At 37.3% G+C, this 15,512-nt stretch overlaps 1 protein-coding gene across 6 annotated transcripts in view; it reads left to right on the plus strand.

Annotated features, from left to right (window-relative positions):
* PALS2 (protein associated with LIN7 2, MAGUK p55 family member) overlaps window positions 1-15,512 on the plus strand; it is a 135,056-nt gene that overhangs the window by 93,432 nt on the left and 26,112 nt on the right. For all 6 annotated transcript variants that reach the window (XM_070369442.1, XM_070369440.1, XM_070369441.1 and 3 more), the window contains exons 4-5: window positions 1,460-1,612; window positions 2,393-2,620. In XM_070369442.1, coding sequence (XP_070225543.1) covers window positions 1,460-1,612; window positions 2,393-2,620 — 381 coding nt within the window. The remainder of the gene's footprint in view (window positions 1-1,459; window positions 1,613-2,392; window positions 2,621-15,512) is intronic.

A 15,512-nucleotide genomic window follows, 5' to 3' on the forward strand; every position in this document is an offset into this window, starting at 1 on the left:
GCTATGTTGTTTAGTTATCCTATTTCTTATAAACAGAAGTTTTACCTAAAAGATGGCTTAAGTTATATTTGAAACTAGGATGCATCTTGGGCTTCCTAGGTGGCACTAGTGGTAAAGAACCCGCCTGCAGTGCAGAACACTTCAGAAACACAGATTCAATCACTGGGTCTGGAAGATGGCCTGGAGAAGGCCTAGCAACCCACTCCAGTATTCTTGCTGGAGAATCCCGTGGACAGGAGAGCCTTGGTGGGCTATAGTCCATAGGGTCACAGAGAGTTGGACACGACTAAAGCAACTTAGCTCACACTCAGGTGATACAAGGTAAATTAATCTGCATCAGATGATGTATAATATCTGGTTGGCCCATCACTCTTCTTTTTTTCTGAATTGAAAATTTTTTTTTTAAACTTTTAATTTTGTGTTGGGGGTGAGTGTGTTAGTCATGTAGTTGTGTCCGACTCTCTGTGACCCCATGGACTATAGCCCCCCAGACTCCTCTGTCCTAGCCAATTAACAAACAATGTTGTAATAGTTTCAAGTGAATAGTGAAGGGGTTCAGCCATACGTTGCCCCATCACTCTTCATGCTGAGATTAGTCCCTTAATCAAGGGCAATGACAGCCAAATCCTACCCTTGAAAGCCTTTCCACTAAGAAGTAATCTAGTGTGTTATTATTCTGGCATTATACAAATGCTGTTTCCTTTCAACCATGTAGTTACTGATGAGTTCAAATTAATAATCCTTGCCTGACTCAATATTTTCATTAGAGGTTGCAAAATGACATTTTTCAAATTTTCCCATTCTTAGCTGGTCTTCTTATATAGAGTTTTTCCTCATCAGCTGAGCTGTTTAGTTAACCTACAGTGCATTTCCAACTGAAAAGTTAGGGAAATGCCAGCTTCTTCCCTTTGCCAATTTTAACAGTTTAAAAGGGCAATCTCAAATGGTAACAAATGAGATTTTTTTCAGTCCTGTTTTTAAGTAGCATTGTGGACTTACGGAGTTTTCATTAATTCATTATGTTTCGGTTGTATATAATCCTATGTTTTGTTTTGATTTTTCAAATTATCATGACTCTTGGCCAGTTGTGGGCAGATTTTTAATATATGAGTCTGAAGCTAATGAGAGAGATCTGGATCAAGGGAGTTCTCAGTAGTGGTTCAAGTCACAGGAATGGGTAATATTGCCTAAGAAGAGTGTATAGGGTAAAAACTAAGCAGCCTAGATTAGTGATTTAAGTAGCTTCCATAATTTATAGGAATAATCCTTAATATATGAATTTGTGAGTTTTTTCTTTGTAATTTTTCTTCAGTCTTTTATACTATTTTCATGAAATGACTAAAAATTACCAATTAATGCCTTGGAAATTTTTAGTACTCTATTGGGATAATGAGCTGCTACTTTTAATAACTTATTCCATCTGTAATCAATAACCACAGGCTGTTTTGAATCCTTCTAGTCACTCTTGGAGGCCCATGATATTGTGGCATCAAAGTGTTACGAGTCACCTCCATCAAGCCCGGAAATGAATAATTCTTCTATCAATAATCAGTTATTACCAGTAGATGCCATTCGTATTCTTGGTATTCACAAAAGGGCTGGGGAACCACTGGTGAGTTGATCAGTCGGTGCCTTCTTAAAGCTGAAATCTTACATACTCGTGACTGAGTCACTACTCTATCTCATTTTTTTCTTTCATAATTTTTATCTTTATGAAAACTTTACTCATGTTTGTTTCATCAGTCTTTTTTGGCTTGTGTATAAAATACACAGGTGATACTCTCAACTTGATTTAGCATGCAGAATTAAACCAAAATTAAACTGAAATAGAGGAGAGAAGAAGTTTGCCTGTGAGTAGAAAAAATTTCAGAGGATAACTTTTTTTCCTATACCCTTTGAAGAAATGAATTGAGGTTGCTTACTAATTATATATAGTAGCAAAATGCAGAAGAACCTTGTTATTAAAAATTGAAAACATTGGTAGGACTCTGTAAGTAAATGTTTACAGTTTCATGCTAACATGGCATTTCGGGGCTCTGACTATGAGAACAGTGAAGTGAGAAAACACCAGGAGCAAGGCCATCAGAATGCACAAATACATTGCTTGCTCCTTTGAGCTTCCTCATATCTTGTGGAATGCAGCCTAAGATATGTTTAATTTTCAAGGTTACTCTTGCCGTGGAAGCCCCTTTTTTAAGGGATGGTGTATGTTGTCACAATTGTACATGGTTTAATGAGATTGGAGTATTGAGTTACAAGTGAACATGGGAAAAGTAGGAATGATTTACTCACTTATTTTTAGAATTATTTTCTTATATATACATAGTCGGGAATATTTACAATTTATTCCTAACAACCAAAAATCAGTAATTCCATTCCTTATTTTCTTCAGGGTGTAACATTTAGGGTTGAAAATAATGATCTGGTAATCGCCCGAATCCTCCATGGAGGGATGATAGACCGTCAGGGTCTGCTTCATGTGGGAGATATCATTAAAGAAGTCAATGGCCATGAAGTTGGAAACAACCCAAAGGAATTACAAGAATTACTGAAAAATATTAGTGGAAGTGTCACCCTGAAAATTTTACCAAGCTATAGAGATACCATTATTCCTCAACAGGTTAGTAATAAAATTCATGCTAATACTAAGAATCCTTTTTTTTTTAAATCACACTGTTGGATGTAACCACCAGTTGCTACTTTTTTGCTAAAGTGAAGAGAAAAAACTGCCTGGTTTAATTGTTCTAAAGTGCCTTATTTTGTCATGGGTGAATTGTTGGTATTTTTAAACAATATTATCTTACTATTCAAAAGGAATTTACTTAAGAAATCTCTCTGTGAATACCATGAACCCTCCGTTCAATTCAGTCATCAGTTGTGTCGTCTGACTCTGTGACCCCATGGACTGCAGCACTCCAGACCTCCCTGTCCATCACCAACTCCTGGAGCATGCTCAAACTCATGTCCATTGAATCTGTGATGCCATCCCACCATCTCATCCTCTGTCTTCCTTTCTCCTCATGCCTTCAGTCTTTCCCAGCATCAGGGTCTTTTCAAATGAGTCAGTTTTTCATATCAAGTGGCCAAAGTATTCGGAGTTTCACCTTCAGTATCAGTCCTTCCAATGAATATTCAGGACTGATTTCCTTTAGGATGGACTGGTTGGATCTCCTTGCAGTCCAAGGGACTCTCAAGAGTCTTCTCCAACACCACAGTTCAAAAGCATCAATTCTTCAGCACTCAGCTTTCTTTATAGTCCAACTCTCACATCCGTACATGACTACTGGAAAAACCATAGCTTTGACTAGATGGACCTTGTTTGCAAAGTAATGTCTCTGCTTTTTAAATTAGCTATCTAGATTGGTATAGCTTTTCTTCCAAGGAGCAAGCCTCTTTTAATTTCATGGTTGCAATCACCATCTGCAGTGATTTTGGAGCCCCATAAAATAAAGTCTCACTGTTTCCATTGTTTCCCCATATATTTGCCATGAAGTAATGGGACCAGACGCCATGATCTTAGTTTTTCAAATGTTGAGTGTTAAGCCAACTTTTTGGCTTAAACTCACCTTGTGCAGTGATTTTTGGACCCTAGCATTTCAGTAACCTACAGCTAATAGGAGAAAAACCTTAAAGACTTTTTGTCATTAATTAGCAAATAGTTTTGACACATGTCATGTTCCAAGCCCTGCGAGGAAAATAAGCATGTAGTCCTGATCACCTTTACCTTAGTGTTCCAGTGATGGGCTAAACAGAGAATGAGGACAGAAAGAGAGGATGGGTCCAAATTGAAAAGAATCTTGAACACCTGGTTTTACCATTTGCTCTATGTTTTGTAACTGATTTTTAGGTAAAACAGATTATTAAGCCTGGCAGTGTTTTCATGACAGTGGTCACTAACCTCATTATGTTGAGTGAATTTTAAAAAGAAGAGAGATGAGATTGTGTAGCCAGGAAGCAGATTTTTGAAAGTGTGAGGTAATTTGTGAAAGGCAATTCTTAGGAAAGGCTGTGATGACTGCTTTGTTTCAAATAACTGTGCCACCACTTACTAACTTATCCTCTCTGTGTTTGTTTTCTCATCTGTATAGTTAGGAGTATTTCTTTTCTCAAAAGATTACTGTAAGGATCAAATAAGTTAATTCAGCAGCACCTGTCACATCCTGCATGCCAGCCCATAGCTGCTGCTATTGTTGTGATGGTGGTAATGAGGTGGTGGTGTAATTCCAAAGAAATGGTAAAGAAGGAAAAAGTGATGAGATAATTGCAAAGGAACAGTTGACACTTTAGATAAGTACGTTGAAACTTGAGAGGGTTTTCAAATCCAGATAATGTAGATATAGGAAATATTTATCAGTATTTTAGATGCATTTAATTATTTAGGTTTTCCAGAAATTTGTTCCAAGTATGAGTAAAACTGCAGGTCTTTTACATAAGATGCTGCCACTATACTTATTTTAATATTGTTAATATGATAATTGAAAAGACTAGTATAGTATAAAAGTCTTAGAAATAACCTATGTTGAATACCTGCTTTATATTGTTCTTTGGGAGAGTAAGAATAGTCAGTTATGAATTTTTAGCATGTAAATTGGATTTCTGAAAATATACAGGCTTGTTGTGAACGTTTGTTTAAATAAAGGATAGAGACCTTGTCTTTTCAAGGAAAAGAATCATAAGAGAAATGGCATTAGAAATTAGACATTTTAAATAGCTAGTGTCCGTCAGACTAGCTTTATTCCTCAATTGGCACCTAAGTAGATTGGAAAAGTAGGAGTTAAGATTTATTTATTTTTTTAAAATTATACATTAGTTGTGATAGACTTTTTTTTTTTAACCCCCTGTGGTTCAAACTTCAGAATTCCTATCAGCTCACCATGACTATAATGGACTTTTATGGAAAATTTTTTGTAATATCAGTAGCTAGGGCTTTGGCTCAAATCCCTTTGTAGAATCTGCACCTGGTGAATGGTCTGAATGATGTGAAATGCAAGGATCTTTAGCCCTGTCTTAGACATACATTGTTCTCTGAAGGCACAAGACAAAATCTGCTTTTTATTTAGCCTTCAGAACTGGGAGAAGGCATTGAAATGGGGAAGGTCTAATCTTCCATCCAAGCCTGAGCCAGTCTCAGACCTGTCTTACCATAAAAAAAGAAGGGACTAACATGAAAACTTCGAACAGGAGAGATAAAACACACCCAATTGGGACATTTTTAAAGCGAAAGGGGGAATAATTACTAATTATACTAGAATAGGACTGTCCTGGGTGCACTGTGTTCCTCTTATAAGAGTAACACTAATGGAAAGCAAGGGCTTTTAGCCTCTCCAGTTCTACCACTCTTTCACTAACTGGAAACTCCACCAACTCTATTTCTTAACTGCCGTGAGAGCAGATGGAAGCCAGGAGGTCTTCATACCAGGGTTGTGTCTTTCAAAGCATGGTCAATGGATCATCTTTATCAATAGCATTTGAGGTGCTTATTAAAAATCCAAAATCTTTCATGAAACCACAGAATCTATATTTTTAAATTTGAAGACCAGGAGGGGTTAGAAATTGCAGCTAATTCTGAAGTTCTCCAGCTTACATGTATGTAGGTTTCCAAAGACTTTAAAATTCCATTTCTTTATTTAAGGCCAAATTAATGGGAATTCTCTCTTTAAGGCCATTATGAGCCACATAACAAAAATATGAGAAGAAATTTGTTTTATTTCATTCAAGGATGTACATGTAAGAATTCTCAACAATGTATTAGCAAATGAAATTTAATGATATATAAAAAAAAATAATATAACGTGTCCAAGCTAGGATGGTTTCATGTTAGAAAGTTCATATATGTAACCAAACAAATTAACAGATTAAAGAAGAAAAATATCAGTAGAAAATTCAATGTAATTCAGTTCCTGTTCATGATTTTTTAATTATTTATTTTACTTTACAATATTGTATTGGTTTTGCCATACATTGATTTGAATCTGCCATGAGTGTACACGTGTTCCCCATCCTGAACCCCCGTCCCACCTCCCTCCCCATCCCATCCCTCTGGATCATCCCAGTGCACCAGCCCCGAGCACCCTGTATCATGCATCAAACCTGGACTGGCGATTTGTTTCACATATGATATTTTACATGTTTCAATGCCATTCTCCCATATCCTCCCACCTTCGCCCTCTCCCACAGAGTCCAAAAGACTGTTCTATACATCTGTGTCTCTTTTGCTGTCTCGCATACAGGGTTATCGTTACCATCTTTCTAAATTCCATATATGTGCATTAGTATACTGTATTGGTGTTTTTCTTTCTGGCTTACTTCACTCTGTATAATAGGCTCCAGTTTCATCCACCTCATTAGAACTGATTCAAATGTATTCTTTTTAATGGCTGAGTAATATTCAATTGTGTATATGTACCACAGCCTTTTAGGATTAGTAAATTGGGAACAGGAAAGAACCTCCTTAATCTTTTTTTTTTTTAAACTAAAACAAACATTATTCTCAATAGTTGACTGTTAGAAGCATTTCTCTTTAAAAATCAGGAACAGGACTTTAAGCTGGTCTTCCTGAGACTACTTGAGTGCCAAGCCCAGGGCCCATGTGAAGTCCCATTTCCACTCCAAGATGGAAAAAACCCACCATAAAGAGAAACCTGCCAAACTTCAGGCATACTTGTGCATTGGTAAAAAGGAACCACCCTCAGATGATATAACAAATATCTGTTGTAACAGATGATAAAAAAAAATCTTCAGTTCTCTTTAAAAAAATTCAGAATAAACATTATCTCTGATTTTAAAGAGGTAAGTATATTTGCACACCAGTAAGTGATGATTCATTTTAACAGTCCTGATGCTCGGACATTTCTGGCAGCAGTCCATTACCAGCTGTGCTGAGACAAAGCTCCTGACAGAAAAGCCACCCAAATCTTAGACCAGCTTGGTGTCAACAAGCTTTCAGAATCCTGGCAGAAGCTGGGTGGAAAGCCCCACTTCCTATTGGGAAGGAGAGTGATCTTGTTCAGAATTTTGATGAGGCTTCCAACAGTGAGGCAAACAGAACTTCTTTAAAAAAAGAAAGAAAAGAAACTTCAAGAATGTTGACTCCTAAAAAATTTTGTTTAGCATGTAGTTAAATATAGAAACCTGTAGTATTTTAAGTTCTGAGGCTCTTGGGCACTGCTGCTTTTTAAATTTTTGTTTGTACACAATTGTTTGCAGTTAATTGAGCCAAAGAAGCCAGAACATAAAGTTTAAAACAAGGGTTAATAATGTCATTGCCTAGTTAAAAAAAATTAAGAACTAGAGAAGGATGTTCATTAGTACCATTTATGTTCAAGCTGGTTTTAGAAAAGGCAGAGGAACCAGAGATCAAATTGCCAACATCCACTGAATTATAGAAAAAGCAAGAGAGTTCCAGAAAAACATCTATTTCTGCTTTATTGACTATGCCAAAACCTTTGACTGTGTGGATCACAATAAACTGTGGAAAATTCTGAAAGAGATGGGAATACCAGACCACCTGATCTATCTCTTGAGAAATTTGTATGCAGGTCAGGAAGCAACAGTTAGAACTGGACATGGAACAACAGACTGGTTCCAAATAGGAAAAGGAGTTCGTCAAGGCTGTATATTGTCACCCTGTTTATTTAACTTATATGCAGAGTACATCATGAGAAACGCTGGACTGGAAGAAACACAAGCTGGAATCAAGATTGCCAGGAGAAATATCAATAACCTCAGATACGCAGATGACACCACCCTTATGGCAGAAAGTGAAGAGGAACTAAAAAGCCTCTTGATGAAAGTGAAAGTGGAGAGTGAAAAAGTTGGCTTAAAGCTCAACATTCAGAAAACGAAGATCATGGCATCTGGTCCCACCACTTCATGGGAAATAGATGAGGAAACAGTGGAAACAGTGTCAGACTTAATTTTTCTGGGATCCAAAATCACTACAGATGGTGACTGCAGCCATGAAATTAAAAGACGCTTACTCCTTGGAAGGAAAGTTATGACCAACCTAGATAGCATGTTAAAAAGCAGAGACATTACTTTGCTAACAAAGATTCATCTAGTCAAGGCTATGTTTTTTCCTGTGGTCATGTATGGATGTGAGAGTTGGACTGTGAATAAGGCTGAGTGCCGAAGAATTGATGCTTTTGAACTGTGGTGTTGGAGAAGACTCTTGAGAGTGCCTTGGACTGCAAGGAGATCCCACCAGTCCATTCTGAAGGAGATCAGCCCTAGGATTTCTTTGGCAGGAATGATGCTAAAGCTGAAACTCCAGTACTTTGGCCACCTCATGCAAAGAGTTGACTCATTGGAAAAGACTCTGATGCTGGGAGGGATTGGGGGCAAGAGGAGAAGGGGACGACAGAGGATGAGATGGCTGGATGGCATCACTAGCTCGATGGACGTGAGTCTGAGTGAACTCCGGGACTTGGTAATGGACAGGGAGGCCTGGCGTGCTGCGATTCATGGGGTCGCAAAGAGTCGGAGCGACTGATCTGATCTGATGTTCAATATTTTATGGAAAATTCCGTAAGCACGAGAAGACAGAAATAATTATGAAAGCAGAAGATTTGGAAAGAAGAACAAAAGTCAGTTTCATTTCTATATGCCATCAGCAGACATCTATAAATGTAACTAAGACATCATTTATAATAGAGAATATCACACTTATGTCTAGAAATAACCTAATAAAAATATTCACCTCCATGCACAAAAAAATTAAGATCTAAATAGATATATCATGTTCATGGACAAGAAAACAGTATTATGAAGATATCAATTTTCCTCAAATTGACTTGTAGATTCAGTTAAATTCCAATGAAAATTTCAATAAGATTTTTCATGGTATATAAGATGCATAACTAAGACAGTTGAGGCAGAAAAGCAGAAATAGGGACTTATTATTAATGTGTAGGAATTAAGATATGTGGTATTGGCATAGGATTAGACAGAATGAGCAGCAGAAGAGAGAGTTCAGAAAGAGATCTACACATATACGTTGCTGTGATATCTCACAGAGCTGATATGTCTTTCAGTGAGAAAAAGACTATTCAGTGAAAGTGTTAATTCATAGGGATAATACGTGAAAATGTGTTACATTTACTGTCTGTACACTGATCTGACACTAATCAAGTAAAGGGGATACATGGTCAGTAAACATGCGAAGAGATATTTAAAATCACAATGTGAGATACCATTTTATACCATTCAGTTGCAAAAAAATGTAGATGTGAAACTGGACTCTATCTTCTACATTGCTGGTGCCAGTGTAAATTGGTATAACCACTTTGGGAGGGCAAAAGGTTTAGCATTATCAAGGTTGAAAGTTTCCACATACTAAGACACATAAGTTTTTAGAGCAATATGTGTATAGCTGGAAACATGTTGATAAGCATGTCAGTTCCCCAAAGAGCACATGCATAGAGCATAATACTATCTTTTAAAAGTTTTAAATAGCTGTATATTTTTGCAGGTTATATATAGGTTTAATAAAACTTACAAAAAGGAAAGCAAAGAATTTGTGAACACAAGATTCAGGATGAGGGTTACCTTTGCTTTGGGGGAAGCCAGGGCAGTGCAAGGAAATGGAATGTGGGCAGGAGGACCGTGTAGGTTTCTAGCTTCTGTTTTATGTGGTAAGCTCATGACTGTTTATTACATTATTAAAACTAACAAAATTAAAAAACAAAAGCAGACCTTGCATGGACCAATGACTCAAGTGTAGTGTAAATTAAGAATTATTAGTATGAGTCAGATCAGCGTAGGTTTATTTATTTGTTTATAGTAACAATGTGACCCACATATGGTTATTTACCGTATAGGAGTATGAATTGCCTCTCAGAGCTTTTTAAACCAAATGTATAGTTTCCTTGTTGATCTCAAAATATGTTATTTGTATGTGTGCATTTGAGTAGGTGGAATTCATGCACTTTGAAAATCTTTGGGAAAATAGCATATCTGTTATTATCTTAGAGAACTTCTTAGCAACTCTGATCATTGGGTTCACTACCTTGTCACTTACTATACTTATATACTGTTACTTATATGCAGACTCAGGTGGACCTGAAACTATGGTTTGAGGCTGAGAGTGTGTGCACAGCACTTGTACCATGTTCAACCAACACATTCCCAAATGAATTACCAGCCTCTTTCTGATTTATGACAAAGGTCATGGTGGAGATGTTTCTCTAGCCTGTCACATTTGATTTCTCTTCTTCTAACTGTTACCATTTGCACAGGCACAGTATATTTCTGTACAGTATTTTATTTTGTCAGTACTTTGACTTTTTATTTTTACATTTTCAAAATATCTTTGAGGTAACGTTCATAGAAATAGCATACACTTACATACATAGTATGTAATTAATGAATGTGGACATATCTGTTATGTACCCATGAAACCGTCAATACAATCGAGATATAGTGAACATTTCTGTCACCCCTAGAAGTTTTCCTGGGTTCACTGTAATCCTTCCTGCCTGCTCCTTATCCCAACCTTCATGCCAGGCAAGTACTGCTCTTCTGTCACTATAAATTAGTTTATATTTTCTGTATTTTTATATAAATGGGTTCATACAACATGAATCCTTTGATTTTGCTTTTTTGTAAAAAAAAAAAAAAATCTGACTTCTTTCTTTCAGCATAATTATTTAAGAGATTTAACCATGTTTTCATGTGTATCAGTAGTTGATTCCTTCTTATTGACAAGTGATATTCCATTACATGGCTGTACCACAGTTGGATTTATCCACTAACTGGCTAGTGAACATTTCTGTTGTTTCTAGTTTGGGGCTATTATAAATAAAGATGCTAAACATTTACATGTAAGTCCCTTGAGTAAATACCTAAGACTTGAAGTATTGGGTCATTTGATATGTTGTATGTTGAACTTTTAAAGAAATGGCCAAACTGTTTTCAAAAGTGGTTGTACCAGTTTACATTTTCAGCAACATTACATGAAAGTTGCAATTATTGCACATCTTCACCAACATTTGGTATGGTCAGTCTTTATAATTTTAGCCATTCTTATAAGGGTGGATGGTGTCTTATGGTGACTTTAATTTGCATTTTCCTCATGATTGCTAAGATTGAGCATCTTTTCACATGCTTATTTGCCATGGTTATGACAACTTTAATGTCTTCAAATCTTCACCCATTTTTTTATTGAGTTGTTGTTTTCCATTTGTTTAGTTTTGAGAGTTCTTTATGTTTTGATACAAGTACTTTATTGGAATTATGATTTACAAAGACTTTTTCCTAGTGAGAAAGCTTGTCTTCATTCTCTTAGCAGTATAATATGAAGGCAGATGTTCTTGATTTTGATGAAGTCTAATTTGTCCTTTTTTTAATGAATCATGCTTTTTTTCTGTGTAAAAAAAAATGTTTGTACAACACAAGTTTATAAAGATTTTCACTTTTCGTTGTATTCTCGCATCTTGTTCTATGATCCATTTTCTCTGAATTTTTGTATAAGGGATAAGATATGCATCAAAGAATTGGTTTGGATTTCCTGTTTCTGTTTTTGCATCTGGGTATCCAATTTTTCCAGCTCTATTTGTTGAAAAACTGTTTCTTTCATTAGATTTGGACATTGTTTTGATTGTTTCTACTTCAAATATTGTTTCTGTTCCTCAATTTCTCCTGCCCTTTGGTGATATATGAGTTATTCATGTTGGGCTCCTTGAAATTGTCCCATAGCTCACTGATACTCTTTTCATTTATTCAGTCTTGTTCTCTCCCACTTTTTCATGTTGGACAGTTTCTATTGCAATGTCTTCACATTTATTATTCTTTTTTCCCCTAAGATGTCTAATCTGCTGTTAATCATATTTGGTATACTTTTCATCTCAGATATTTTTGTTTTCATCTCTAGAAATTTGAACTGAATCTTTTTTTCTTTATATATGCCATGTTTCTACCTAACATGTCGAATCCTTCCTCTAGCTTCTTGAACATATGCTACAATATGTAAAGTTAAAAATAACTATTTTAGTGTCCTTGCCTACTAATTCAGTCCTATTTGTCATTTCTGTGTCACTTTTCACTGGTTTATTTTTCTTCATATTTTAGATTGTATTTTCCTGCTTATTTGCATGCCTGGTTATTTTTGATTGGCTGCCAGAACTGAATTTTATCTTATTGAGTACTGGATTTTTTTTTAAGCTTAAATATTCTCAAGCTTTGTTCTAGAATAGTTATAAGGGAGCAGTCAGACACTTTCAGATTTTGTTTTATAAGCTTTGTTAGGTGAATGACTATTGTAATGAATAGCACCGTCATAGGTAATAAAAGATCTTAACTCACAAAAAAAAACAACAACAACAAAAAAAACAAACAAAAGAAAAGACTAAGTCTAGGGCAAAACTCTCTTGAATACTGAAAGAAAGTGAAAGTAAAATCACTAGTTGTGTCCGACTCTTTGAGATCCCATGGACTATAGTCTACCAGGCTTCTCTGTCCATGGGATTTTCCAGGCAAGAGTACTAGAATGGGTTGCCATTTCCCTCTCCAGGGGATCTTCCTGACCCAAGGATCAAACCCAGGTCTCCTGCATTGCAGGCATGAATTATGAAGCTTTTTCACTCACAATGGTGATAGCAGAAACTGTTTGATGTTACATGATCTTCTGATATCTTTGCCCATTAATGCTGCTCTTTACACACCTGGAGTAACAGGCAAATTTGGCCTTGGAACATGGAATGAAGCAGGGCAAAGACTAATAGAGTTTTGCCAAAACAAATGCACTGGTCATAACAAACACCCTCTTCCAACAACACAAGAGAAGACTCTACACATGGACATCACCAGATGGTCAACACCGAAATCAGATTGATTATATTCTTTGCAGCCAAAGATGGAGAAGCTCTATAGAGTCAGCAAAAACAAGACCAGGAGCTGACTGTGGCTCAGACCATGAACTCCTTATTGCCAAATTCAGACTTAAATTGAAGAAAGTAGGGAAAACCACTAGACCATTCCGGTATGACCTAAATCAAATCCCTTATGATTATACAGTGGAAGTGAGAAATAGATTTAAGGACCTAGATCTGATAGATAGAGTGCCTGGTGAACTATGGAATGAGGTTCGTGACACTGTACAGGAGACAAGGATCAAGACCATCCCTAAGAAAAAGAAATGCCAAAAAGCAAAATGGCTGTCTGGGGAGGCCTTACAAATAGCTGTGAAAAGAAGAGAAGCGAAAAGCAAAGGAGAAAAGGAAAGATATAAGCATCTGAATGCAGAGTTCCAAAGAATAGCAAGAAGAGATAAGAAAGCCTTCTTCAGTGATCAGTGCAAAGAAATAGAGGAAAACAACAAAATGGGAAAGACTAGAGATCTCTTCAAGAAAATCAGAGATACCAAAGGAACATTTCATGCAAAGATGGGCTCGATAAAGGACAGAAATGGTATGGACCTAACAGAAGCAGAAGATATTAAAAAGAGATGGCAAGAATACACAGAAGAACTGTACAAAAAAGGTCTTCACGACCCAGATAATCACGATGGTGTGATCACTGACCTAGAGGCAGACATCCTGAAATGTGAAGTCAAGTGGGCCTTAGAAAGCATCACTATGAACAAAGCTAGTGGAGGTGATAGAATTCCAGTTGAGCTATTCCAAATCCTGAAAGATGATGCTGTGAAAGTGCTGCACTCAATATGCCAGCAAATTTGGAAAACTCAACAGTGGCCACAGGACTGGAAAAGGTCAGTTTTCATTCCAATCCCAAAGAAAGGCAATGCCAAAGAATGCCCAAACTACCGCACAATTGCACTCATCTCACACGCTGGTAAAGTAATGCTCAAAATTCTCCAAGCCAGGCTTCAGCAATATATGAACTGTGAACTTCCTGATGTTCAAGCTGGTTTTAGAAAAGGCAGAGGAACCAGAGATCAACTTGCCAACATCCGCTGGATCATGGAAAAAGCAAGAGAGTTCCAGAAAAACATCTATTTCTGCTTTATTGACTATACCAAAACCTTTGACTGTGTGGATCACAATAAACTGTGGAAAATTCTGAAAGAGATGGGAATACCAGACCACCTGATCTATCTCATGAGAAATTTGTATGCAGGTCAGGAAGCAACAGTTAGAACTGGACATGGAACAACAGACTGGTTCCAAATAGGAAAAGGAGTACGTCAAGGCTGTATATTGTCACCCTGTTTATTTAACTTATATGCAGAGTACATCATGAGAAATGCTGGATTGGAAGAAAGACAAGCTGGAATCAAGATTGCTGGGAGAAATATCAATAACCTCAGATATGCAGATGACACCACCCTTATGGCAGAAAGTGAGGAGGAACTCAAAAGCCTCTTGGTGAAAGTGGAGAGTGAAAAAGTTGGCTTAAAGCTCAACATTCAGAAAACGAAGATCATGGCATCTGGTCCCACCACTTCATGGGAAATAGATGGGGAAACAGTGGAAACAGTGTCAGACTTTATTTTTCAGGGCTCCAAAATCACTGTAGATGGTGACTGCAGCCATGAAATTAAAAGACACTTACTCCTTGGAAGGAAAGTTATGACCAACCTAGATAGCATATTAAAAAGCAGAGACATTACTTTGCCAACAAAGGTCCAGCTAGTCAAGGCTATGGTTTTTCCAGTGGTCATGTATGGATGTGAGAGTTGGACTGTGAAGAAGGCTGAGCACCGAAGAATTGATGCTTTTGAACTGTGGTGTTGGAGAAGACTCTTGAGAGTGCCTTGGACTGCAAGGAGATCCAACCAGTCCATTCTGAAGGAGATCAGCCCTGGGATTTCTTTGGAAGGACTGATGCTAAAGCTGAAACTCCAGTTCTTTGGCCACCTCATGCTAAGGGTTGACTCATTGGAAAAGACTGATGCTGGGAGGGATTGGGGGCAAGAGGAGAAGGGGACGACAGAGGATGAGATGGCTGGATGGCAACACTGACTCGATGGACGTGAGTCTGAGTGAACTCCGGGAGTTGGTGATGGACAGGGAGGCCTGGCGTGCTGCGATTCATGGGGTCGCAATTGTCGGACACAACTGAGCGACTGATCTGATTACCTGATTAGTATTCAGCTGAACCTAGAAGGAGTCCTCTGCAGTTCTCAAGTTCTTTCTCTGGGCAATCTTTCCTTACTGTTGCTCTTTTCTGTGCACTGTGGCCACTTTGATAGCCCTGGTCACTCAGCTCATCTCCTCAAGGTGGAGACCGTCAGGCTTCTACCTAGAGTCCCCCTTCCTGCATTACACCTGGAAACTTTTTCTCTGCAGTTAGTTGGGGCAGTGGTAAAGTTCATCTTGTTTGTTTCCATTTTTTTTTAAGGATCACTGTCTTTGTAGTCTGATGTCTTGACAAACATTTCATATATTTTGTCCTATATTTTAGTTTTCTCAGGTTAGAGAATGGGTCCTTGTTACCTCATTTTAGTCAGAAGGGGTGTTATTTTATCTTTACTTTCATTACCATAAGAACTTAGTTTTCATTTAGAAGGTTCTAAGAGTCAAGAAGTAAGAATACGTATTCCGTTGAAATCTCTC

Source organism: Bos mutus, chromosome 4, assembly GCF_027580195.1.
Source record: "Bos mutus isolate GX-2022 chromosome 4, NWIPB_WYAK_1.1, whole genome shotgun sequence".
Lineage (NCBI taxonomy): Eukaryota > Metazoa > Chordata > Mammalia > Artiodactyla > Bovidae > Bos > Bos mutus.